This window comes from Mus pahari, chromosome 5 (genome assembly GCF_900095145.1).
Source record: "Mus pahari chromosome 5, PAHARI_EIJ_v1.1, whole genome shotgun sequence".
NCBI lineage: Eukaryota > Metazoa > Chordata > Mammalia > Rodentia > Muridae > Mus > Mus pahari.
The window spans coordinates 45663421-45688502 of NC_034594.1; the positions used below are offsets into that span (position 1 = coordinate 45663421).

A 25082-nucleotide genomic window follows, 5' to 3' on the forward strand; every position below is an offset into this window, starting at 1 on the left:
TTCTCTCTCTTCTCTCTCCCCCTCTCTCCCCCTCTCTCCCCCTCTCTCCAGTCACTCTGTGCAGTCTGGTCAATGTTGGGAACTTCTTCCCCTAGTCCCTCGCTCCCGCAACCATGGAGTGATAGCAAGGTAGTTCCAGGGGGGTCCCAGGTCAGGGCTGCCCATTCTCCCCACCACCACCACCACCACCACCACGTGGGTCAGTGGCAATGCCCACCTGGGGCCAAGTGGAAAGGGCCTGGCAGTCTCCCAACACCTGACTGACCAGAGAATAGGGAAACTCTGGCAGGGAGTGGGCAACCTTTTCCTTCCCCCACTTATCCCCTGCCCCCCCCCGGGCCTCCCTTTATTTTATTTTGTTCCCAACACATTTGCACATACGGTTAATTGAATATTTCTTTTTTTTTTTGTATGCATATTATTTTCTCATGCTTTACTCTTACGATCTAGATAAGAATTCCCATGATACAAGAATGGGGATAGTGAATACCTTTGTCTTGCTTTTGATTTTAGGAAAAATGCTTTTACTTTTCCCCTTTTTGTATACTTTTGGCTATACATTTGTTATGCTGTGTGTGTGTGTGTGTGTGTAGTATACCACAAACAAGTTGGTTTCATTTCAGAGAATTAGGAATAATTTAACATAAGAAATTAATAACTATAACACATACATATGCAAAGGGACATAAATCCCATGATTGTCTCACTGTTCCAATAGATAAGGAGTCCTTGACCAAGTTCAACATTTTTTTAATAAAATCCCTGCAACTGGGAATAGAAAGAACATAATCATTCATAGATAGATAGATAGATAGATAGATAGATAGATAGATAGATAGATAGATAGATAGATAGATAGATAGAGATAGATAGCAAGTGTGGAGGAGATCATGCCATCATGCCATGCTTTTCTACCTTCTCAGGCATTTAGTGAGAGGGGGTCTATTGTTCCTGGGATGGAAACGCCTTTATAAGTACACGGACTGCTGTTGTGTTGTGTTTGGCCTTCTGTTTGCACTTTTAGACAGTCTTGCTGTGATACCCTCCACGTGGACTACAAACTCACCAATAGCTATTTGACACCTCATGTAGCTTCCTCATGTATTTAATATTCTTTCTTTGTTCTGTTGTTTGTATTTAACTCTTATCTGACATGGAGAGCTTCTACTCTTGCCATATTGTTAGGGATTCTTAGTGCCTCCAGTGCCTGTTTCTCTGTATCACTGGGTTTGAGAAGTTTTCTGTTACTCTGTATTTCGAAAGGTTTGTTATGCTTTCAACTTCAAATTCACCTCTTCTATTAAACATAGATTTAGGTTTTTCAAAGTCACAGGCATCCTGTTTTGCTTTGCTTTGCTTTGATCTCACTTGTAAACTAATCTCTAAATGTACTCTTGACTTTGTTTTTAATCCCTGGTTTGTTTCTTCTTTGACCTACTCCATGTGTGATAGTTTCCACTGGTGGTGGTGGCTGTTGTTGTTGTTGTTATTGTTATTATTATTAGTTGGTTTCTTGTGTGATTTCAGGTTCAGCAATTTTAATCCATGTTGCAGACTTTTTATATCTAGGTCCTGAATTGACATCCATACTTCAGTCACCTGCTTTTTCAGACTTTCCTCTCTGAAGTCATTGGTCATATCTACAGTAGGCTTTTGAATTTCTCGTCTTACACTGGAACTATTTCAGCATCTTTGGTTTTACTTATGGAAGAGTTAGCTAAAGAGCCTTATCGGCTAACTTTTTCATTTTCTTGGGATTTTTATATTGTGACATAGACATCTCTTGAGATGTATATGTATTTTTCTTTTCTTTCCCTATTCATAACTTTTGAGAGGGTAGTTTTCTCTTGGGCTTATAGTCTGTAATACTCTTTAAAGGAGAGGAAGCAGAGATTAATAACAAAACAACTATTAAAATATATTAAAATGCAAATTACCACTTAACCAACATCCTTAGTAAGGTTATAAAGGGTCTCAGATTGTAATTACAAAAGAAGAAAGTTTAAGTTATTAATAACGCCAAAGCTACTACTAAAAATAAGTAGAAAAATTGGTGAGTTTGGAAAGGTGTAAGATAGAGAATTAGAAAAGAAAATAGTAAAGGCATGAAAGCTACAACATAGGGAAGAAAAAGCAATCAAAAGAGCAGGCCAAGAGGAACAAAACCAAGAAAAATAAACAGCTAAGAAAGAGAAAAGCAATTTAACTGCCAGTATTCTCCCTGCTTAGATACTTGTGGGTTGTCTTTTTAACTTACACTGTCTTCCACCTCCTGTTTCACTTCTGGATCCCTTCAGATTCCTCCTCAGTCAAAAGCCATACCTTTTCTTGTACTAGAGTTCCTTTAGCTTAGCAGTAAAGCGTGTGAAAAAGGAAGTATTCTTAATCTTCTGATTAATTCTCATCTAAAGTTTAGTGTATCTTTACACTAAAAGCTTACATCCTTAAGCTATGAATTTAACCAATGTTTCCTATTTACACACAAACACACCCACTTGTCTTCAGTGAAAGATTACTAGTAATAAAAATAGGAAAGAAGTTCTCTTTCCCCTGGAGAATCCTTGTTACAGATAATGACGAAGCCTATTTCACATTGTCTTCCTCCTTACCTGCTAGAGCCATCCCTTCTCATCTTGAAGCTTTAAAGTAGCCGAGTCCATGCAGGAATGGAGGTTCACTCAAGACTGTGTACCATTATTAGTGTGCATTACTAATGTACCATATGACTTCTGTGTCTGAATTTGGCTGTGACTCTTGATTTGCCGGTCTCTCAATAGTTCAGGGTAGCACTTAGCCTGATAATCTCACACCTCTGATAGGTCCCTGAAAAGGAACTAGGTTTTAAGTTGCCCACTGTTTCAGTCTGAAGACAGAAGTGATACTGGCTGCTTTCTTTTTATACCGGAATGAAACCATAAGTCCTGAAAATGCCTTTTAATATTTAGATGATTAGCTGAGTACTTCCTACATCCTGTTGACTAAAGAAGAGCTCTTAGCCCTCTTCATTCCATAGTTCCTTCTCAGTGCATTGCCTTGTATCAGCCAGGATAGAAATGTACTTACAGATTTGTACCCTCTATTCTCCAAAGGATGACACAGAACTGATACCATCCTAGATGCACAGGAGTTAACTTGTTATCTACTACCCTTTGAAATTTCAGTGGATGTTTCCTAGAGTATGTTGGTTTCTTACTTAACAAGAAAATAGCCATCACATTCAGAAAATCCAACACTGACTTTTTGTTTGTTTGATGCAGTGCTGGGAATGAAGCCAGAATGTAGTGTTGGGTCGAAGGCAGATGCTCTACCATTGAGCTACATCTCCAACCTGATGAGTATCTTTATATAATCTATCAACCATATTTCAGTTTTCTCATTGTTCCAAGAATATTGTCCTGCTGACAATATTCTACTCTGGATCACATATTAGTTATATTTCTCAATATCACAATCAAGAACAATTCTTCATGATATGACATTAAAAACTTTTAAGTATACCAAGCCAGTTGTTTCTTAGTTTGTCTAATCAATACTCATGTTTAAGTTAGAGTTATACATCCCTGCAGCTGGCTTTGATAACTTGGGTGAAATATTTTCTGATTGTCAAAAATAAAATTATAAACCTCTGACAACAGGTAGGAATGGTTGTTGTACTTTTAAGTCTATGCAGATATCCTACAGTGCCTTCAATCCTAACCCCAGGATTATCAACCACTCTCTATTCTTGCCAGTCATTCTTTACTTTATCATCCATTCTGTATTTAACTCCCTGTCCTATCTACCTGCCAGTCTATATTTACTATGTGTCATCAGTGGGAATTCATGATGCATGTGCTTTTTGTTTTGTGTTGTCTTGGGGTGTTTTGCTGTGAGGCATTGTCTGATCTAGGCCACGATAGCTTGGAGCTCACTGTGTGGCCCAGGATGACCTTGAACTTTTCATCTCTTGCCTCTACCTCCCAAATGTTGAGATTGCAGGTATGTGCCAATATGCCCAGTTTTATGAAATCCTGAGCCTCAAACCTCAGGGCTTTGCAAATGCTTACCAAACACTCATATAGCATTCATAAAACTTGGGTTCAACTCCCAGCATACTCATAATCCAGGCACTCTAGATATGAAAACAGGAGGATCAGTTCAAGATCATGCTTGGTTTGCTAACACAGTAAGTTAAGGCCAACATGGTATACAGAAGACACTGTTTCAGAAGGGAAGGAAGCTGGGAAGCAAACAAAAAAGCAGCAAGAAAGAAGGGTAGGAGAAATTATGGATTTTGATATGCAAATATTCCTATATGGCCATACTCTAATATTCCCATATATGGCCAGAAGAAATTTATTCAGCTAGCTCCTGAATACTCTTAACAGGACTCCATATTTTCTTCTAATGTTTCTATGGTTCTGGTAATCCACGCTAATCTTATACTTTTATTCACCTGAGCAAATATTTCTAAGACAAATATGTAGAACATTTTAGTATTACCTGTATATTTTAGAAATCATCTTGACATTTAATTTTCTTAAAAAGTTAGTTTAATTTACTTACAAAACAGCAACATACTATAATTTAATGACAAAACATCAACCTACATTTGTTTTGGGGGGTTTGTTTTCTTTTTGTTTTGAAACCAGGCGTACAGTTTATAGCTCAGTATAGAGTGCAGGTTTAGCATGCAGGGAGCCATGTTAAATCTCCAACAAAGAAAACAACAATTATTTCTTTAAAAGACAAAATAAGAGAAATTTCAGAATACTTCTTTGTTTTAAAAAAAATTAAATCCCAATTTTATTATCAGTATGTTATTATCTAATTTATAAACTGTATCTCTGTATGTAATTATTCTAAGTATCTATGTATAACTCACATCCAGTTGTACTCAAAAAAATACTTGTAGTGAAATCTTTCTTCATGATTTCCCAAATGCAGCCTTACCTCAGGAGTCCAGTAAAAAGTGGGACTCAATCTGTAGAGTTTTCTCTTATGGAAACTTTGAAGGGGCCTTGTTCGGGCAGCTGTACTCATGATAGCCAAGGATGGAGATTTCAATCTTGTCCTGTCTTTTCTCCTTTTCTTACTGTGCTTCTGATTAAGTAACCAGCTACTGGAGGAAGAGAGCTCATCTAAATTCTCTGAAGCACTGAAATGTATGAAATAATTGGAGATTGGGGTAAAATAAATGAACAAAAGCACAGAAAGCTAAATGTAAATTTTATGGTTTATTATGATACAAGAGGATTCAGTTTTAGCCAATTTTACTATAACAATAAGTAAAATAATTGACATTACTGGAGAATTACATAGTAAAAATATAGAAATAATCTGAATTTTCTGCTGCAAAATACACATCTTCAAAGCTGAAACTTTGCTTAGTATAAAATTAATGTTCCTTATAAGTCATTAATTCACATCCAACACACTTTTAACAATTTATGCCAATTTCTTTTTGCATGTCAGTGAAGTACATCAAAACCAAAGGCTTAAAAGTACAAGGACTCATCCTTGCACCTTTCATTTCTCTTAACTAAGCAAATTTACTGCATACCAAATCTTAGTGAATTCTCATACAGCTACATCCAGACATACCAACTATAATGAAAGAAGCTGTACATGGAAAATATGGTTTTATAATTATACTTTATATGAACTTTAACATATTTAATATTTGTGAATTGAAGTTCCTGGAAATTTTACCAACTGAGTGACAGGTTACAAATTCAAAATTATGTTATCATAATTGAGAATTATCGTAGGGTATCTTTAGTCCCTTAATAGCTATTTGTTACCCATCTCTAAATCTGATCTGGTTTTATTTTGAATAGCAGTAAAAACCTTAGTAGTTACTAAGTTATTGCCAGACCAATGGGTTCCACCAATGGGGGGAAAAAATGTCAAGGGACAGCCCCTGAATCGCTACCAGCCGCCCCTGTGTTGCTGTGACTAGCCTACCTGAGTCTCCAAACCTGTATATGGTAAAGGTTCCTTGATGTTTGTGAAATTGTTTTTACAGTTTCTATTGTTTCTATATCATTGAAGGCAACCTAAATCTGTTTCTGGATGTTAGGAATTTTGGAGAGTTATTTTATGTGGACACATCTGACTTCATTTACATTGTATAGTACATATTATAATAATACATTACCATAGAATATATAATAAAATATTTACTGATATAAAGTAAGTTTTTCACACACAACAGGTTCCAATTCCAACTTGATTTATGCAGATCAGCACAAGTGATTGAATAGTCTAACAATAACAAGTGAATTGGAGATGGGCTAGGTAGACTCAAAGTGACAAACTGCCTGCTAGCTAAAGGGTGACACAGTTGTAGTGGATTATGGCAGAGCATTCTGTGACCACTCAAAAACTGCTGGCACAACTGCAGACTATACTTTGCTTCATTATAATGGTATCTCTATATCATTAGCCTTGCAAAATTGCTTGCTTCTAGCATGTATCTGACACAATACCATTGAAGAATCCCACAAAGGGCAGAAAAGCTGAGTTAACCCTATGCCAGGATGGGCACACAGACACACACACAGACACACACACACACACACACCTTCCTTGAATTGCTCCCTTTCTGCTACCTTAACTCACCAATACTCTTCTATTAATTTTAAGTTTGGGCATAGAAGGAGCTACTGGGGATTTAAGATATACTTCTTTCTCAGAAACCAGTTATTACTGCTGTACCATGTAACTCAGCCTTATAACAAACTTGCTCCAAATTTCTTGTTGTTTCATTAATGTTGACAAGCACCTAGAAACACTGAATACAGGTCTCCATCTGGTTCCTTTATCTCCGATATATCTGTAACCTCCATTTGGAAGTAACGATAGACTATATGTGATGCTCGTAGTCAATCTATAAGTTCTAAATAATACTATTTGGCTTAAGAACTATTGGTATTTGCAGGTAAATACAAGTGATGGTTCTTCTATGAGCTAGAGAGATAGCTCAGTCTGTAAAACACCTGTTGTGGAAGTACAAGAACCTGAGTTTGGATCCCTAGCACCCTTGTAAAACCCAAGCACAGTAGTGCTGTGCCCCTGTGTTTTATGCATAACCTCAATAGTGGGGCTAGGGACAGGCTTGGATGGAATCTAGAACTCAGCAGAATGGATTCACTTCAGCTTCATGAAGAGTGCTCGAGGAAGACACCCCCAACGCAACATGCATGAACATAAAACAACAAGGACATCTATCACACCCCAATACATTGATACCCACACACTACCCACACAAAAGATACTGTTTTCTACAATAGTATTATTACTTTTAAATTATAGTACAGCTACTGTAAAAATATTCTTCTAGAGTGAATGAAACAAAACATTCAAGAATGTTGGTACAAGCAATGGGAAACAAAGAAGATTGGAGAGTCTATGTCAATGAGAACAAAATCAAGACTTAAACAGGGAAGACAGTAACTGTAATGCATTAAACAAATATCTCACTGATGTTTATAGCAATTGGAAATTAAGCTGTCACCTAAAGTCTTTTGCCAGTCCAAGTGACACAGGTCACTAATGCTAGCTACTCAAGACACCATGGCAGTGAATCAAACTGTAAGTTCAGGCCTGCCTGGTTGAAATCCAGCCTGGGCAACTTAATCAGACCCTAGCTTAAAAGGTAAAAAGTATAAAGTGCCAGGAGCACAAATTATGATTTTGCTTGTTTGTTTGTTTGTTGTTTTGCTTTTTAGTATAAAGCCAAATAAAACATGGCTTTTAACTAGTTAATAATTGAGATGTAAAGACTGTCAAACACTTGATCTAGTTCCAGAAGTTAAAAAAAAAAAAAAAAAAAGTGGTGCTGTACATATTTAATTCCACACTTGGGAGGCTAAGGCACATTCTCTGAGTTGGAGGCCAGCCTGCTCTCTAGAGTGCGTTCCAGGACAGCCAGGGCTACACAGAGACCCTGTCTTGAAAACTGAAAAGGGGGAGGAGGAAGAGCCTAGAATATAGATCAGTATTTACAGCACTTGCTTAGAATGTTTAAGAAACAGTACAAAATAAATATTTAAACTATAGTCTTTTAATGAAAAATTGACTTAGGAGACTTAATATCTTGAGAAATGAATCATTAAAAGATTATCTTATCTTGACCCCTTACCAGGACTCCTCCCAGTTATGCTGCTGTTGCCCAGTATCATGGAGATCCTGAAGCTCTGGATCTACAGGATCAGCCCTTTCATGTGCCCCAGATGTTTACAGATAATGTAGATTTTAGAGCTGGCCAACTCAAAGCCTGAGCCTGGGTGGTAGCTGGTCAGTGTCCCAGCTGTCCCTTTCCTGCACCGTCAGGGCAGAAGCCAGACACCTAGAACTAAAGCATTGACCCATTACACAGAGTTTGAAAGGGAAGATGTTTGGACAGAGGGATACTGTGGGACATGCTTTAACACTACAGTTTCCACAAGATCTTTTCTATGCTTTGTGTTATTTTGCTTAATTTTGTTTATATATGTGTCTTTTATTATGGAGAGGAGGTTTGCAAGGGCAGAGGGTAGATACGAGGGGAGAGAGATGAACAGCACTTGAGTGCATAATATGAAACTCACAGATAAACTCAAGACCAAGGTAACAAAATATGATAAAAAACATCACAAAATATACACAACTGTTTAGTGTTAAAATAGTGGCCTCCAAAATTTGTTTTTAAAATATTTCTGAAGTGAACAATCATGTCAGAAATAACTTAGATGAGTTAGCAAAATATTGGGATAATTAAGCCTAGAAGTAGGAAGCTTTCTATGTTCCATGGAGAAAAAAAGAAACTGATATAGAATTATTTCCCTCTGGATATTAAAATATATTAAATATATTAAAATAAGACTTTTTATTTCTTTTTGTAGTTGTTTTTGAGAAAAGCTTTTAGCATATAACCCAAAACTAGCCTCAAACTTACTATCCCCCAAGGTTGGGGATGACAAATATGTACTACATTGCCTGCCTAAAGAGCATATCTTAATCTACTTGGACTTGAGCTTTATACACTGAATTGATTAAATGAGAAAGTTGGAGAGAGCCTTGAACTCATTGGCACAGGGTGGGGCAGTTTCCAAGACAAAACTCCAATGGCTCAGGCTCAAAGATGGATGGAACTTAATGAAACTGGAAAGCTTCTATAAGGCAAAGGACATAGTCCATTGGACAAATCAGCAACCTATACATTAGAAAAAAAAATCTTCACTAACCCCACATGCAAAAGAGGGCTAATACCCAAAATATATAAGGAGCTCAAGAAGTTAACCTTAAAAAAAAATAAAAAAATGAGGTGTAGAATTCACAACAGAGGACTCTCGAATGGCCGAGAAGCACTTAAAAGAAATGTTCAGATCCCTAGCAATCAGGGAAATGCAAATAAGATCAAAAACTCAGGTAACAGTACATGCTGGTGAGAATGTGGGGAAAGGAACAGTCCTCCACTGCTAGTTGAATTGCAAGCTAGTATAACCATTCTGGAAATCAATCTGGAACTTCCTCAGAAAACTGGAAATAGATCTACCTGAAGGCCCAGCTATACCATTCTTGGGCATATAGCCAGAAGCTGGAAACAACCCAGATGTCCCACAATGGAAGAATGGATACAGAAAATGTCCATTTACACAACAAAATAATACTCAGCTAATCATGAGTTTTGCAAGCAAATGGATGGAACTAGAAAATATCTTGAGTGAGGTAACTCAGATCCAAAAGGATATGAATGACATCTACTCACTAATAAGTGGATATTTGCCAAAAAAAAAAAAAAAAAAAGTACAAAATACCCAGGATACAATCCACAGAACTCAAGATTAACACAGAGAAGAGCCCAAGTGAGGATGCCTCAATTTCTCTTGGGAGGAAGAAGAAAGCAATTGTGGGGAGCAGAGTGGGAAAAGTATCTGGGTGGGAGAGGGAAGGGGGAAGGGAAAAGAACAAGATCAGGTATTGGGATGAGGGTAACAGGAGTGAAGCCCCGAGGACTAGCAGAGTGAATGAAAATATGCAAGCGTGGGAAGTGGGGGGACCCTCTAGAATGAACCAGAGACCTGGTAGGTGAGATACACTCAGTACTCAAAGGGAGAGAACTTAAATGCCCAACAGTGAGCAGAGGAAACTTGTAGAGTCCACGTCTAATAAAAAGACAAAGCATCAGGTGGATGGATGGGGTTGCCATCACATAGTCAAAAACTCTGACCTAGAACTGTTCCTGTTTAAAACTGCAGGGACAAAAATGGAGAAGAGACTGAGGGAAAAGGTGGACCCAAATTGGGATCCACCTCAAGAGATGGCTCCAAGGTCTGACACTATTACTGATGCTATCATGTGCTCAAAAACAGGCCTAGCATGGCTGCCCTCCGAGAGCCCCAACAAGCAGCTGAGACAGAAGCAGGTATTTATACCCAACCAATGGACTGAAGTCAGGGACCCATGTGGTTGAATTAGGGAAAGGCTGGAAGAAATTGAGGAGGGCAACCCCATAGGAAGACCAACAGTCTTAACTAACCTGGACCCGAGATCTCTCAGACACTAAGCCACCAACCAGGCAGCATACACTAACTGGTACAAGCTCCTCCTGCCCCCCAAAACATACAGCAAAGGATTGCCTGCTTTGGCCTCAGTGAGAGAAGATGCACCTAACCCTAGTGAGATTTGAGGCCCCAAGGAGTGGGGAGGCCTGACAAGGTGGGATAGAGACAGTGGGGGGGTGGGAGGGGGGGGGAACAATCTCTTGGAGATGGGGGAGGAGGAATGGGAAGAGGAACTGTCAGAGAGTGGACCAGGAGGGGGATAACAACTGAAGGTAATTTAAAAAAAAAAAAAAAAATCTTAAAAGCATGGCAGCAAAACAAAAACCCAAAATACAGAAAGCCAGTGATTGCCAGTCAAACATTATTCCTTATCTGTGCTCAGAAAAACCTAGGGTTTTCTATCTTTTGAAACTTTGTTAACATTCACAAAAATAAAAAGTGGGGAGGAGTTAAGGAAATAGGAGGCAGCTTCACAAGCATTAGAACAGGATTTTGGATTGCTCAGAAACCATGTGAGGAGTTTGGAACGACTATATACCTGTAAGCCCAGCAATAGCATGACAATAGACAGGCCTGTCCTTGCAAGCTAGGTCTACTTGGTAAAGATTCCTTTCTCAAAAGGTGAGAGGTACTGGAAGTCCAACCCCTAGAGTTCTCTGACATTTATAGGCATACTGGGCACATGCACACATGGGTACCCACACATGTACCACCACATATAAATAAAAGAGAAATCACTTCAAACCCTGCCTACTAAGATGAAGTACTGTTTTCATTAACATTTTACTGTATATCCCTGAAATATTTTTTCTAAGAAATGACTATATAATACATTTTGTATTCTCATTTTGCCAGTTAATAGTACAAAACAAAGCTGTTCTTATATAATTACATATTTTCTAAACATAATTTTAATAGTATACCAATAACTTCCCTGGGATAAGATTATGTTTTACATTTACATCATTAGAGATGTAAAAGGAGCCATTTTACAAATGAAAATAACTCCTACTGGCACTACTCTTTAAGAACACAGCAGGAAAGGTTTATTTCCCCATTGGCATCATACATCTAGCTAATATGATTACTGTCATATACAGAAAGCACTGACTCGGAAAACACTGCTATCAAACAACACTCTTGGAATTGGGAGATGACTACTGAAACATCCTTATGGTAACATTATTCCTTTATGTTGTGGATATTTTGACAACAGACCTTGGTTTTTAAATTATGACACCCATTTAGAAGGAATGGTTTCATTTACATGAGATAATTACCATTAATGAAAATAAATAGTATGGCAATGATTCACTAGAATTTAATTTCATACCCCATTATGGATCTCATTAAGACAAAAAATAAACCACAAAATTTAGACCTTGTTTCAAATAGAAATTTACTTTCTCAGAGATAATACCCAAGGATGTCTTTAGAGCATTGTATGTTCATTTCAGAATAACAGTTCTAAAAACGTATAACCACCTCATTGACAGAATGTAATCCTCAATATTTTTGAAGACTTAATCATACTTATATTTGGTTCTTAGTGCCATGATTAATAAAGGTAAAAAAATTAATTACAATTATACTACTCTCAGATGGTGCCCTTAAATAATAAATGAGTTAGGAATCAATAACACATGTACAGATAAGTTCCCCCCAAAATAACAGTGATTTTGAAGGCAATATGAGAAAAGGTCATCAAGTACTTATAAAAATGATCTAAAATACTAAGTTTTCTATGACCCCCAAAAGTTATCTTAAAGAATGGATAAACTTTTAAATTTTAAAATTCTTCCAAAATATGTAAAATTATGAAATAATGTAAAGCTAGAATGCGTACACCATGAGAGAAATATTTTACGTGTGCGATTCCTTGTATATCATTTCAGCTACATAGAATGCAGCTGAAACTCACAAAAGGCCTCACCTCATTGAACCAAAGAAGGTTTCAATGTTTGTAGGCCTTCTTGCTTACTCAAATTCCTTTGAGAAGCATTCTCTTCCTTTAGAATTTTCCTTACTACAATACAGATATTTCTTTTGCTTTGAATTTCTTGTTTTCTTTGAGATTTTTCTTTTGAGGTGTACATATATATGTGTGTATACATATGTGTTTGAATGCTTATGGAGAGAAGAAAAAGATCTCTTGAGTCAGATTTTTTTGAGCTAGTGTTAGGATCAGGAAACCTAGTCCGCATGATAGGGCAGCAAGCTCTGGAAACTGCTGAGCATCTCTCCACTATCACTTTTTGTATGATCTAATCCAGGGGCATGTTAGATGAGAAGCAAAACTGAAGGAGACAGGCATGAGAGCAACAGGGTACTGATGTGACTATTTCAGAATTGAAATAAGTACAATCTGTCTTTTATTTTCATTTTTTGATACAAGATCTATTACATCCCAGAGGAACATCATAACCCTGATCCTCCTGCCCCAACTATCTCATTGCTACAATTAGAAATGTGGACCTCCACATCCAGTTTATATCATACTGGGATTGGAACCTAGAGCCTCTTGCAGCCTAGCACTGTATCAACTGAGGTACATCCCCAGCCTACCCCCAACATTTTTTTTAAGAACGTCAATTATCTGCAAGAAAGTGCAAAGCATATTGGCATGGTTTAGGTCCTGAGTCTACCAAATGTCTACATACTAAGAGTCGGTAAACAGGCTGGCATTAAGGAAGGAGGTAGAATCTTTAGCAGGAAGATAGAGAAGTTCTTGAGTCATAAGAGGTATGACCTTAAGAAGGGTTCTCAAGAGCCCAGACTCTGTGTCTTCCTTTCTGCTCCCTGGTTCCTGCTGAGAGGGCTGCTTTGTTCTACCAAATATGCTTGCCATGCTGTGCTTTCTCACTCCCAGCCTCCAACTGACTGTGAACCTCAAACTGCAAGCCAGGATAAATGGATCCTAGTTCAAAGTTGATCATCTCGGGTATTTTTCCTATACTGACTGAAAGATGACCAACATATTTCATACATTCAGTATTCATTCCCATTCATAATATGTGATTTGCTGATCCAGGTGTTCAAACTAAAACAAAAAAAAAACACAATTTAACAAGACAAACCAAAGAAATCCTACTATTTTGAAGCTTATATAAAATCCAAAACAACGCGAAAAAATACATATGTAAAAACATTAACAAATCACAATAGTCAGCTGATATTCATGACCACTCATGAAATAACTTGACTGTTCCCATGTATTTTCTTTTAGTAGTGACTGAATGTAGAGTTTCATATATGCTAAGCAAATGTACTATAACTGACCCACATTCTCCAGCTCTTTGCAATGCTGCTGCACCAGCTTTGCAGGTGAGTAGGATGAAAGAAATGCATTCCTGTGTTTATTTTGACCATTCTCTTCCAGTAATACAGAAAAAATATGCAAGGTTATGATGCTGTCAGTTAGCTAAACTGGGATTAGCTGAACTTTCTAAGTTTTGGGTTTGATTTTGGTCTTATTTTTACTTTTGTGTTATATATGTGTGTATATATCTTGTGAGTGTATGTGAACACATTAGTATAGGTGCCTGTGGAGTCTAGAAGAGACTATCATAGTCTGTGGAACTGCAATTACAGGATGTTGAGAGCCATTTTGCTTGGATGCTGGGAACCAACTTCAGATCCTATGTAAGAGCAGTTTGTGTTCTTGCCCACTAAGCCATCTCACCAGCCTGTTTGTCTTAAGACAGGATATCACTATATGTCATTCGGCCTTAAATTACAAACCTCTTGACTCAGCCTCCCAAGTACTAGGATTGTAGGCATGAGCTACCATGCCTTAGTGGCTCAAAAATGACATTTTTAGCACTCAAATTTTTCTTTAGAACATTTTATCTGCCTTTAAAATTATGTATTTATCTGAATGATTATGATGGCATCATTGATTTCTTCAACTGGAATCTACTCTACCACAAGATCAGAGCCCAGATCCAGTTTTGTTCAAGATTATATACCAGTGCATAATTATATACTATTGCCATATTATCATCAAATATCTATAGATTATATGTGAAACATATATACATTTTATATATATATATATGTATATACACACACATACATACTACAGTAATATGGTCATGGCAATAAGCATAGTTTAGATAAGCAAAAAGACATAGAAAATATATTAGCCTGAAAACAATATTCATTCATCATTTTATGAGTCAACTTGTAATTGACTTTCACTGTGACTCCCCAAACCAGGATTCTTGTAACTGAGACTATCATAGCTGCCCATTCCAACCAGCAAGTCTTACATTCCAATTAAGTCTCAATGATACAAAGGATGACACTCAAAAATTAAGTAAAACCAGTGGAAAACTAGTTTAATGATAGAACCAGGGATAAATGACAGCATAAAGAAAACTGGAGAGATATTTTAAACCATGATTTCAATATAATCAGAAAAATTAAAGAAAATTTTTTACTTAAGGTCAATGTCATTTGAGAATGGAATGGCTATTTAATTATGATTTTCATTGGGATATGCATATTCTACATTGCTATATTGGAAATTTAATATAACTAATGATTATTAATATAAAAATCAATATAAAATTATGGTGATATATGCCAATCTTCTGTGCCCACCTCTAGATCTAAGGTCTTTTTAAGATAAAATGAACTGGAGACCAAGGGAAAAACTATACCAAACAGAAATCATGGTAACAAGGCAGTACTTGCAGAGCTAATACTATCCATGGTATGAAATCATGGTAACAAGGCAGTACTTGCAGAGCTAGTACTATCCACGGTATGAAATCATGGTAACAAGGCAGTACTTGCAGACCTAATACTATCCATGGCATGAGCTTCAGAAACATTAACATTCCTAGAAATGCAACTCCTCATGGAAAGCTTTTATAACTGCATTAATTCCATGAACTTTTTTGTCTAAAACTGTACCTATGATCCACACTGATTGTACTAATGTAGTCCTTAATGTAGAAGAAAAATGGTTATATTAGGTATTGATCAACAAAATCAAAATAAAATAAGCCAAATTCAGAACCCAAACTACTCAAGTGACACCTACCTTCTGGAAATGCCATTAGCCAGACATTTGTGGCTACAGGATTTGGAAGAGAGGGGTGATGAAGTTGGAGACAAGTTGAGAGGGGCAATCAAACTGTTAATGATCTCAGTCAACTGTGCACTCTACAAAGAAACAGTTAACACTTTAGTATAGCTAAGCATCATGAAGATCCTGAATTCTGTCCTGAGAATACTTATATAGTATTTATTGATTTACACATACTGAAGAATTCTCACATCACTAAAATGACGCCTATTTAGTCATAGTGTTTGTTTTTTAAAAATGTGTTCCCATTGGCCTACTTTCTCCATCAAGACCTCACCTTATGACCAAATTACACATCAATGGGTTTATCTGCTCAGGATCTAAATGATCCAATCACCTCTCAAGGACTGGGATTATGGCCTACGGACTAATGCTGAATACATGTGACTTTTAGAGGAACATTTGATATCTAAACCTTGCCAAGCAGTTTAAGAAGCAAAAATGTATCTAAAGTTATTTCATAAAGCAACAACTCTAGTTACCTGTTTCTCTATGTTTCGAAGAAGTAGTGTAGGGCTGCTTGGTGACATCTCAAAATCATGTTCTGGTAAAGGCTCTTCACTCCTCTGGGGAACCTGAGAATTCACTGAGGTGTTTAATGAAACTGCTTGGTTTGAAAACTGTATTTGTTTTTTCAAAATGTCTTTTGGAAGCTGACATTCTTCTAAGATCACTATCCCCTAGGGGGTAAAAAACAGTAAAGTGATCACATTCTACTATCCTCATAGGAAACATAAGACGAAGAATTGAAAATATAGTTTATATGTCTTAAAAAGCTGGCTGATTGGGGTGGAAGAGATGGCTCAGCAGTAAAAGTGTGTGCTATTTATTCTTTCAGAGGAACTAGTGTGATCCCAGCACCTGTCAGGCAGTCTCCAACCATGGGCAGTCTACAACTCCATAACTCCAGCTCCGGGGCATCCAACAGACTGTGATGGCCTATGTGTGTGGTATGCACATGCACACACACACAAATGAAAAATTTTAAAAAACAGTATATTTTATACCCTTTGTGACTAGACCTCTAAGGAAAGATAGTAGACTGGAAACTGCCTCTATGTGTCTATGTCATAGTTACAGAATAGTGCCAAGATTAAAAATATATATAAGTAAGTAAATAAATAAATAAGGCCTTAATCCAAAGAGAAAAGAAGGAAAAGAGCTTTGGAAATCCACCAAAAACGTGATAGAGCATCTGAAAATAACAGCAGAGAAACAAGTGATAGACTGAAAAAAAGAAAGAGGAGCCATACACAGTTTCACCTACCCACCTGCAGAGGAAAGGAAAAAGGAAAAAAGGGAGGAGGGGGCACATCAAACAGTAGAGCTGGGGACTGAATGCAGAGGAGTATTCAAATAACCAAAAAGATACCTCCAAACTAGAGAGCTATCGAAAGCAATAGTGAGAATCAAAAGACAAACCAAAACCTAATATAACAACTCCAAAACAATAGTAACTACTAAATCTACTAAATTCAAACCTAAAAAAGATAAAGCCTTAGATTAAGACCTAAAAATGATCAATGACCTCAAAGAGGACTCAAAAAAGATACATGAAGTAAGGAAATCAATATTGCCTACAGAGAAAAGATAACATAAAAAAAGGTCAGGTGAAAATCAACAGAGTAGAGGAGAAAATCAGCACAATAATTGATATTTTTGAGAAAAGAAATATTGGAAATAAAAAGCACACAAGAACAAATATATGAGAACTGTAATATAAAAGCAAGCAGTACTACACACAGCAATGGTTTGTGATCCCACCATTGTCTTCTATTGTTATTTAAGAGATAAGTATTTAAAAGAATTATTAATTTTGTTTTGTTGCATAAAACCTTGGATTTTGGATGAGAATTTTTATATGCTGTTAAAGTTGTACTATTATAAATTCAAATTAGAATGCAGAAATTTTGTAAAGTTAGAGGCAATCTCAAGTAATAACCACAAAGAAAATAACTATAGTATATACACAAAAGAGAGAGAAGTATAGATGTATTTCAACACATACATCTATATTTAATGTAAATCCAGGCAAGGTGCTGCTGCAAATCTTTAACGCACAATACTTGGGAGACAGATGTAGGAGAATGTCTGTAAATTCAAGGCCAACCTGATCTACATATCAACTTCCAGACCAGCCAGTGTTTCATAGTGAAGCTTAGTCCCAGAATAAAATGAAGTAAAAAACACAATTTAGATAGATAGATAGGTAGATAGAGGGCAATAGTGCAAGAAATGAGTTTCAAAGAAAAGTTTTACAACATTCAGAAAACAAACAGCAAGAAGTCCAAAGTAAATCCTTTAATTAATTACTTTGATTATAAATGGATTATATCGTTCAATCATAAGTCAGTGATTAGCAGAAGTGGATGAAAACATGTATCAATGTGAACCTGTTTAGTCTTAATCCAATGATGTAATAAACCTGAAATTGATTGAAAAACATATTCCATGCTAATAGCAACCATAAAGAACAAGGTGGCTATACTAAACCCAGACAGAAGAGACATTAATAGTCATGAGCATTTTTACAGATAGTAATTGACCATCAAAATAGACAAAGGACAACCCAATAGAAGTAAAGAAGTAGTTCCACAGTAATAACTCACAAGACAAGTAAATAAACACAGCACATAATACAAGGAACTAAATGGATTTAGCAGACATACATAGAACTATTCAACAGCACCATATACATTGTACATTTCAGACCATATACTGAGCCACATGAATTAAATCTCAAAATAAGAATAAAAAATTTAAAATTTTCAATACAAATATGTAAAAAAAGTAAAACTATCCCTTTTGCAGATGATATATATTAGAGATCCCAAAAAGTCTATCATAAAATTTCTACAAATAATACAATTCAGCAACATGGATCAACTTGCACAAAATACATGAACAGACAAACAGAGAAGAAGATGATGGACACACTCCCATTCACAATGGCCTCAGAGTAAGCCAAACCAGGGAAATGAAGAACCTCTATAATGAAAACCACTGGAAAAAAAGAGATAAGACATTAGAAAATGGAAAGACACCCTTGTTCGTGGGTTGTTAGTACTACCATTGTGAAAATGACAGTTCTACAAAATATATTTACAGATTCAGTGCAATCCAAATCAAAATTCCAATCTCATTCCTCACAGAAACAGAAGGCATTCTAAACTTCATATGGAATCACAAAGATCCCAGCTATCCAGAACAATTCTGAACAAAAAAGGAACAGTGCAGCAGGGAGTACAATTCCAGATTTGAGATAAATTACAGAGCCACAGTAGTAAACACAACATATAGACACAAAAACAGACACAGGGGCCAATGGAACAAAATACAAAGACCCAAACATGACCACATCTAACTTCAGCCACTTAATATTTGACAAAGAGACCAAAAACACACACTGGGGGAAAAAGAAATCATCTCAAATAGTTTTGAGGAAATTGGATGACCACATGTAGAAGAATGGAATTAGACCCGTTTTTTATCACCTTACTTGAAAACTATAAGTAGATCAAAGACCAAACCTGAGATCCAAAACTCTGAAACTACTAAAAGAAAACACAGGGAACACCCTACATGGTTGGGGGTAGGAAAGGTCACCATTTTCCCCAAGAAGCAAGGCTTCAATTGTTTCGTGAGGTTCCATGGAAGTAACAAGCCTCTGCACAGCTAAAGAAACAGCTAGGTGAAGAGGAAGACCGCAGGACGGGAGAGAGTCTTCACCAGCTACACCGCTGACAGAGGTTTACCATCCAGAACATATAAAGAACTAAGAAACACAAAGAGTCAAAAAAATTACCAATTCAAAAGGGAGTCTGGGATATGAATGGAGAGTTTTCAAAAGAAAAAAATTACTAAGAAATATCTCAAAAACTGTTCATCATCCATAGCAATTAGGAAAATCTAAATCAAAACTTTGTGACTTCATCTGATCCTAGTGAGAATGGCAAGAATCAACGAATAACCTTCATCAAATGCTGGAAGAGATGCAGGGAAAAGGACTGGTTTACTGCTGTGGGTATTGCAAATGGGTACAGGTACTGTTGGAATCGGTGGAGAGAACTCTCAAAAGGTTAAAAAAGAATATTATATGACTCGGCTATACCGTCCCTTGGCATATGCCCAAAGGGTTCAACATCCTACTCCTCAGAAATTTGTCCAGCTGTGTTCATTGCTGTTCTTCTCACGATAGCTAGGAAATGGAAACAAAACATAAACCAAAAACTGGAAGACCTACTCCTTGATTCTAAAATGACTAGAATAACCAAAATAGTATAATAGCAGTATAAACATAGGCAGACATCTAGAAAAATAGAACAGAGAAATAAAGTATTTGCATATATGGTCAAATGAGTTTTGAGAATACTGTCCAAACCATTCAACAGAAACAAGCAAAGTATGAACTTTCAACTAATGCCCCTGGGAAAACTGGAGATCTACATGCAAAAGAACTGCACATACCAAAACTAACTCAAAATGGACCAAATACCTCACTAGAAGATCCTTGAAGAAAATAAAAGAACACCAAAGGCACAGATAAAAATATAATAGATAAAATAGACTTCATAAAAATAATAGAGACAACAAAAGAGTAAAGATATGAAAATCAAATACTATGTAAGCAATTATTATCAAGATAAAGATTCCCTAAAATACAGCAACAACAAAACCAATCATAAATACACAAAAGGCCTGATTTATAAATATTTCTCCAGAGAACATATATAAATAACCAATAAACATAAAAATATGCTAAACACCATTAATAATTAGGAAATTGTAAACTGAAATAGAAAAGAGATACCACCTGACATTCAGTAATATTATTACTTAAAAAAGCAAAACACCAATATTAAGCAAAAAACAAAAATATTGGCCACAACTTAGAGAAATTAGAACTATTGTATACTATAGTTCATTAAAAATTAAAAATAGAATTATCATGCAATCCTCTAATTCCATTTATGGATGTATAGCCAAAAGAATATTTTGTTTCTTTCTTTGTTTCTCAGAAAGGATCACACTATTGAGCCCTGGCTAGCTTGGAATTGACTACCTAGGCAGGGAGACCTTGTACTCAAAGAAATCCACTTGCCTCCCTTTCCCATGTGCTGTGGTTAAAGGCATACATCCTGTTCCACTGAAAAGAGTGCTTTAAAGAGAGAACTTTTTCACTCTATTCACAGCACCCTGACAACAGCTAAAATGTGAAAAAATTTACATATCTGTCATTGGAGTAATAAATAAACAAAATGTGATAAATATACAACTATTCAACTTTCAAAAAGGAAATTCAAGTATATACTACAATGTCCATAAAATGGAAGGACCACAAGCTATATATATATAATAAGCCAGTCACAAAAAAACTAGGTATTATTATGTTTCCACTATAAACAGACATGGTTATTAAGGTTATGAAGACAGAAAACTGGATAGTCACTGTTTAATGGGTATAGTTTTCAGTCTTAAAAGAAGCCAGGCAGGGAGTGATGTATGCCTTTAACCGTAGCACTCTGAAGGCAGAGGCAAGCAAATCTCTCTGAATTCAGGCCAGCCTGATCTATAGAGTGAGTTCCAGGATAACCAAGGCTACATAAAGAAAAAAAAGGTGGAAAAAAAGAAAAGAAATAGAAAGAAAATGGATGCCTGATATTATTAAATTACTTAATACTATTGTTGTACACATAAAAATGAATACATTAATGAATTGTTATACATACATTTGACAATAAAAATGTTTTAAAATGTATAATATTTCTATTAACTTAAGCTCAATGTTTTTAATTGTTTAAACGTACTGTCAAATTATATATACATATACATATGTGTGTATATGTGTATATATATATATATATATATATATATATATATATATATATATACGCTTGAGAAAAGCAACATTAGTATTAAGAAATTAATATTTGAAAACCTGAAACTAGCTCCTTTCATGAAACTTAATAAAAATTATTTTGTGTGAAAAATTATACAGGTAACAATTTTAACAAAAAACAAACAATACTAACAATACCTTGGAGGCACGAATCTGCCTGTGGATATCTGTTAGCTGCTGGATTTTGTATTCCAGCTCTGAAATCTGAGCTTGAAGCCAAGTCCATCTGCTGCCAACTTGCGCTCTGTCTACAAGCCACTTCCATTCAGTACTAGAGTTGCTGGGAACAAAACAAACACTGTTAGTCAAAGCACAAAGTCAGACTGTCAGAGTGCTAATAACTTCCTTGACTAGTTTCATAAAATGTCATTTCTTTTAGAAGACATGTACACTACATCAAGGGAAAATAGCAGACTGATTTCTTATCAAAGGAAATTTGATTCCTTACCTTTCTACCACATGAATACTTGGCTTTCGTCAATATTATGTACCCAACAGTAGGATAATCCCTCTGTAATTTAATATGCTACTGATGCTAAGGGCTTGCATGGGGAATGAACCAGTAAGGAAAAGGAAACAAGAATAACAACTCCAACATCTGGTAACATCTGTTCTATGAGGATTTAACAAGTAAAAGTGGAAGTCAAGTACTAGATAACCCATTTGAACTATACCTAAATTCACTCTAGTGTACTCGACTTAACTGTAATTTTTACTTGGTAGACTAAAAGTATCATTATATTACTAATACTTAAAATTAAAGGCATTGACAATAATTTACAAAAATGAACCCTCTGCTGTATTTCCTTCTCATTTTCCCTCTCCTCCCTTTCCCTTCCCTCTGCTCCCCTCCCCTCTCCTTCCCTCCATTCCTCCTTCCCTCCATTCCTCCCTCCCTCGATTCCTCCCTCCGTCTGTCCCTTGCTTCCTCTCTTTCTTTCTTTTAATAGTATCTCACTGAATGCTTTGGATGGCCTGGACCAAGCTCTGTAGCCCAGGCTGGCCTCAAACTCAGAAATCTACCTGCCTCTGACTCCCAAATGCCTGTGCCACCATGACCAGACTTTACATTTCAAATCACTATTTTGAATACATAGGTCTTCAGTTGTTTTTTTTTTTAAAGATAAATATCTTGTTTAAAACGTAATGACTATGTTGCACAATACAAAGAACAAAAAGAATTTATAAAGACCTCTACTTTCATTTATGTTTTGAAATAAATGTTGAAACTTCTTAGTTCCTCTATCTTTTAGCAGAGGCACTCTTAGAAGCTATAGTTGGGAGGACTACAAATGAATTGTTTCATGAAAATAGTGTAACTGCGTGAGCTAGAAAAATAAATAATTGTGATTATACATGGTATGGTAGGAGGTGGTGGGGAATAAGGGAAGGAGGAAGGAAAATTAATAGACTGCCAAGGGGAAAATATCACCAAAAATTAAAAGTATAACTCAGAACTAATAACTATGTAATAGAAAAATATATGAATATTTTAAAAATTATCTAAAATGTATATATCTCCAAGATCATAGAATGAGCTATAATGATAATTACAGGTGATAATAACAGATCAGTATCAGATGGTAATTGATATGGAAGTTGTGAGTGAACTTGCTGGGACAGAGAGGACACAGGAATTCTGATATTTACTGTTTTTCTTTGAAGCCAAAACTACTCTAAAAGTGGAGAAAATGTATAATGAAAACAAAACAAATCAAACAAAACAGGTCATACAAAATGGCACACGCCTTTTATCCCAGCAGTCAGAAGACACAGGCAGGCTGATTGCTCTGCATTCAAGGACAGCCTGGTCTACATAGTGAGTTCCAGAACAGCCAGAGCATAGGGAGACTCTATCTTGAAAACAACAACAATAATAATTTTATGATGGAATGTGCATATAAACTCAGCCAGAGGAGATAGTGAAAAAAATTTTCTGTCAGATAAAAAAGGCAATTATTGTAACCTTGCTACATACAATTTAGTAAGTATAATAGGATTTTATATCAGTATTTCTAAAAAGCCATTAAGATTTTAATTGCCATAATATGAATGACAACCCCATATGCAGCAGTTTCTCTAGACATTTACATTTTCAGTTTATAGTCTAAATTATAATTTTTCAAATTTTGAACATTTTTAAATCAAAGTTAGAGAGTACATATTTTAAATTCATTTCATAGAGATAGTATTTAGTAGTACTAAATGCCTATCACAAAGTTTGGAGAGTAAAGCAAGAGCCATACCAACACAACTTGAACAGGTGAGATTGATGATTTAGTGTAAAATGGGAGCTACTTAGAAAGTACTAACAAAATTATTTCCCCAAGCAGTGTTGCTACTAAAGCCATGAGTCATGAAAAGAAACAAGGAAGATATGATATCACTGGTGTACAAACTGTAGTCTCCAAATACCCCGTGTGCTACTAGTATTTTATATATAGCCCTCTTTGTACTGAAGTTGGAGCCATGTGATTACTACCAATCAACAGGCTCTGTGCAAAATAGACTATCATTTTGTATACCCAAGGACCTTAAAATCCACTGGTGCAGATAGAATAGCTATAAAACCATACTAAATAGTAGAGGATATCCCAAAGCTATGGTAGATCCCTACTATGTTAAAAGCTGTGAGATTATGAGCTTAACTTATTACTGAATATAACCTATTCTGACTGAAACAATCTGAAAATAGGTTGGACTGACAAGGGGAGAAGATAATAAGATGAAGTGGGTAAAGTCATTTAAAATTTAGAGATCATTATGGAAGAGACCATAAAGAAAGCAAAGGTCATTTTTCAAGTTCTTTCATTACATTTGCTTCAGTTAGAAAATTTCCTTATTAACATTCAGTTTGACTTGAATATGTAGTAAAATATTTAATTTCTTAATACAATACTTATGGGAAAGATACTGTCACCAAAGTTAATACCAAGACTCATTTCTAGTTTTACAAGTTGTATCAGAGTATAGCAACAGACATTACTAGATCGAATTTAAATGAACCAAATCATGCTGAAGATTGGTGATGTATGGAATGAGTCTGTTGTAATGGCTCATTTTTCCCATACTTTACTAGGCATAATTAAAAGCCTGTTTGCTGAATGTAAAGGGGGTAAACAAGCTTTTTCATCCAAAGACTTCCCTTGCTTAGAATCATATTTTTCACCTAAGATAGATACAGATATAGCCAACCATTGGACTGAGCCTGGGGAAAAGGCAGAAGGTGCTGAAGGGGATTGCAACACCATAGAAGAACAGCAGTATCAACTAACCAGACCTTTCAGGGGTCCCAGGGATTAAACCATCAACCAAAGAGTATACACGGGCTTGCTACATGTATGTAGTAGAGGTCTGCCTTATCTAGCATCAGTATGAGGGGAGGCACTCAGTCCTGTGGAGGCTTGATGCCCCAGCAAAGAGGCATGCCAGCCGGGTGAGGCAAGAGTAGGTGGGTGGGTGGGGGAACCCATTCTTAGAGAGAAAGGGGTGGGGCATGGGTGGGGAGTTCGTGGAAGGGAGACCAGGACAGAGAATAACATTTGAAATGTAGACAAAA

The 25082-nt window shown here is 36.2% G+C and overlaps 1 protein-coding gene across 10 annotated transcripts in view; it reads right to left on the reverse strand.

The window, feature by feature from the left end:
- Kansl1l (KAT8 regulatory NSL complex subunit 1 like) overlaps positions 1-25082 on the reverse strand; it is a 99164-nt gene that overhangs the window by 35977 nt on the left and 38105 nt on the right. For 7 of the 10 annotated variants that reach the window (XM_021198334.2, XM_021198333.1, XM_029538356.1 and 4 more), the window contains 4 exons: positions 21662-21803; positions 16107-16304; positions 15580-15701; positions 4933-5137 (listed from right to left, as the gene is read on the reverse strand). In XM_021198334.2, the coding sequence (XP_021053993.1) occupies positions 4933-5137; positions 15580-15701; positions 16107-16304; positions 21662-21803 (667 nt within the window). The remainder of the gene's footprint in view (positions 1-4932; positions 5138-15579; positions 15702-16106; positions 16305-21661; positions 21804-25082) is intronic. The other 3 variants (XM_029538358.1, XM_021198332.1, XM_029538357.1) reach the window with 2 other exon arrangements.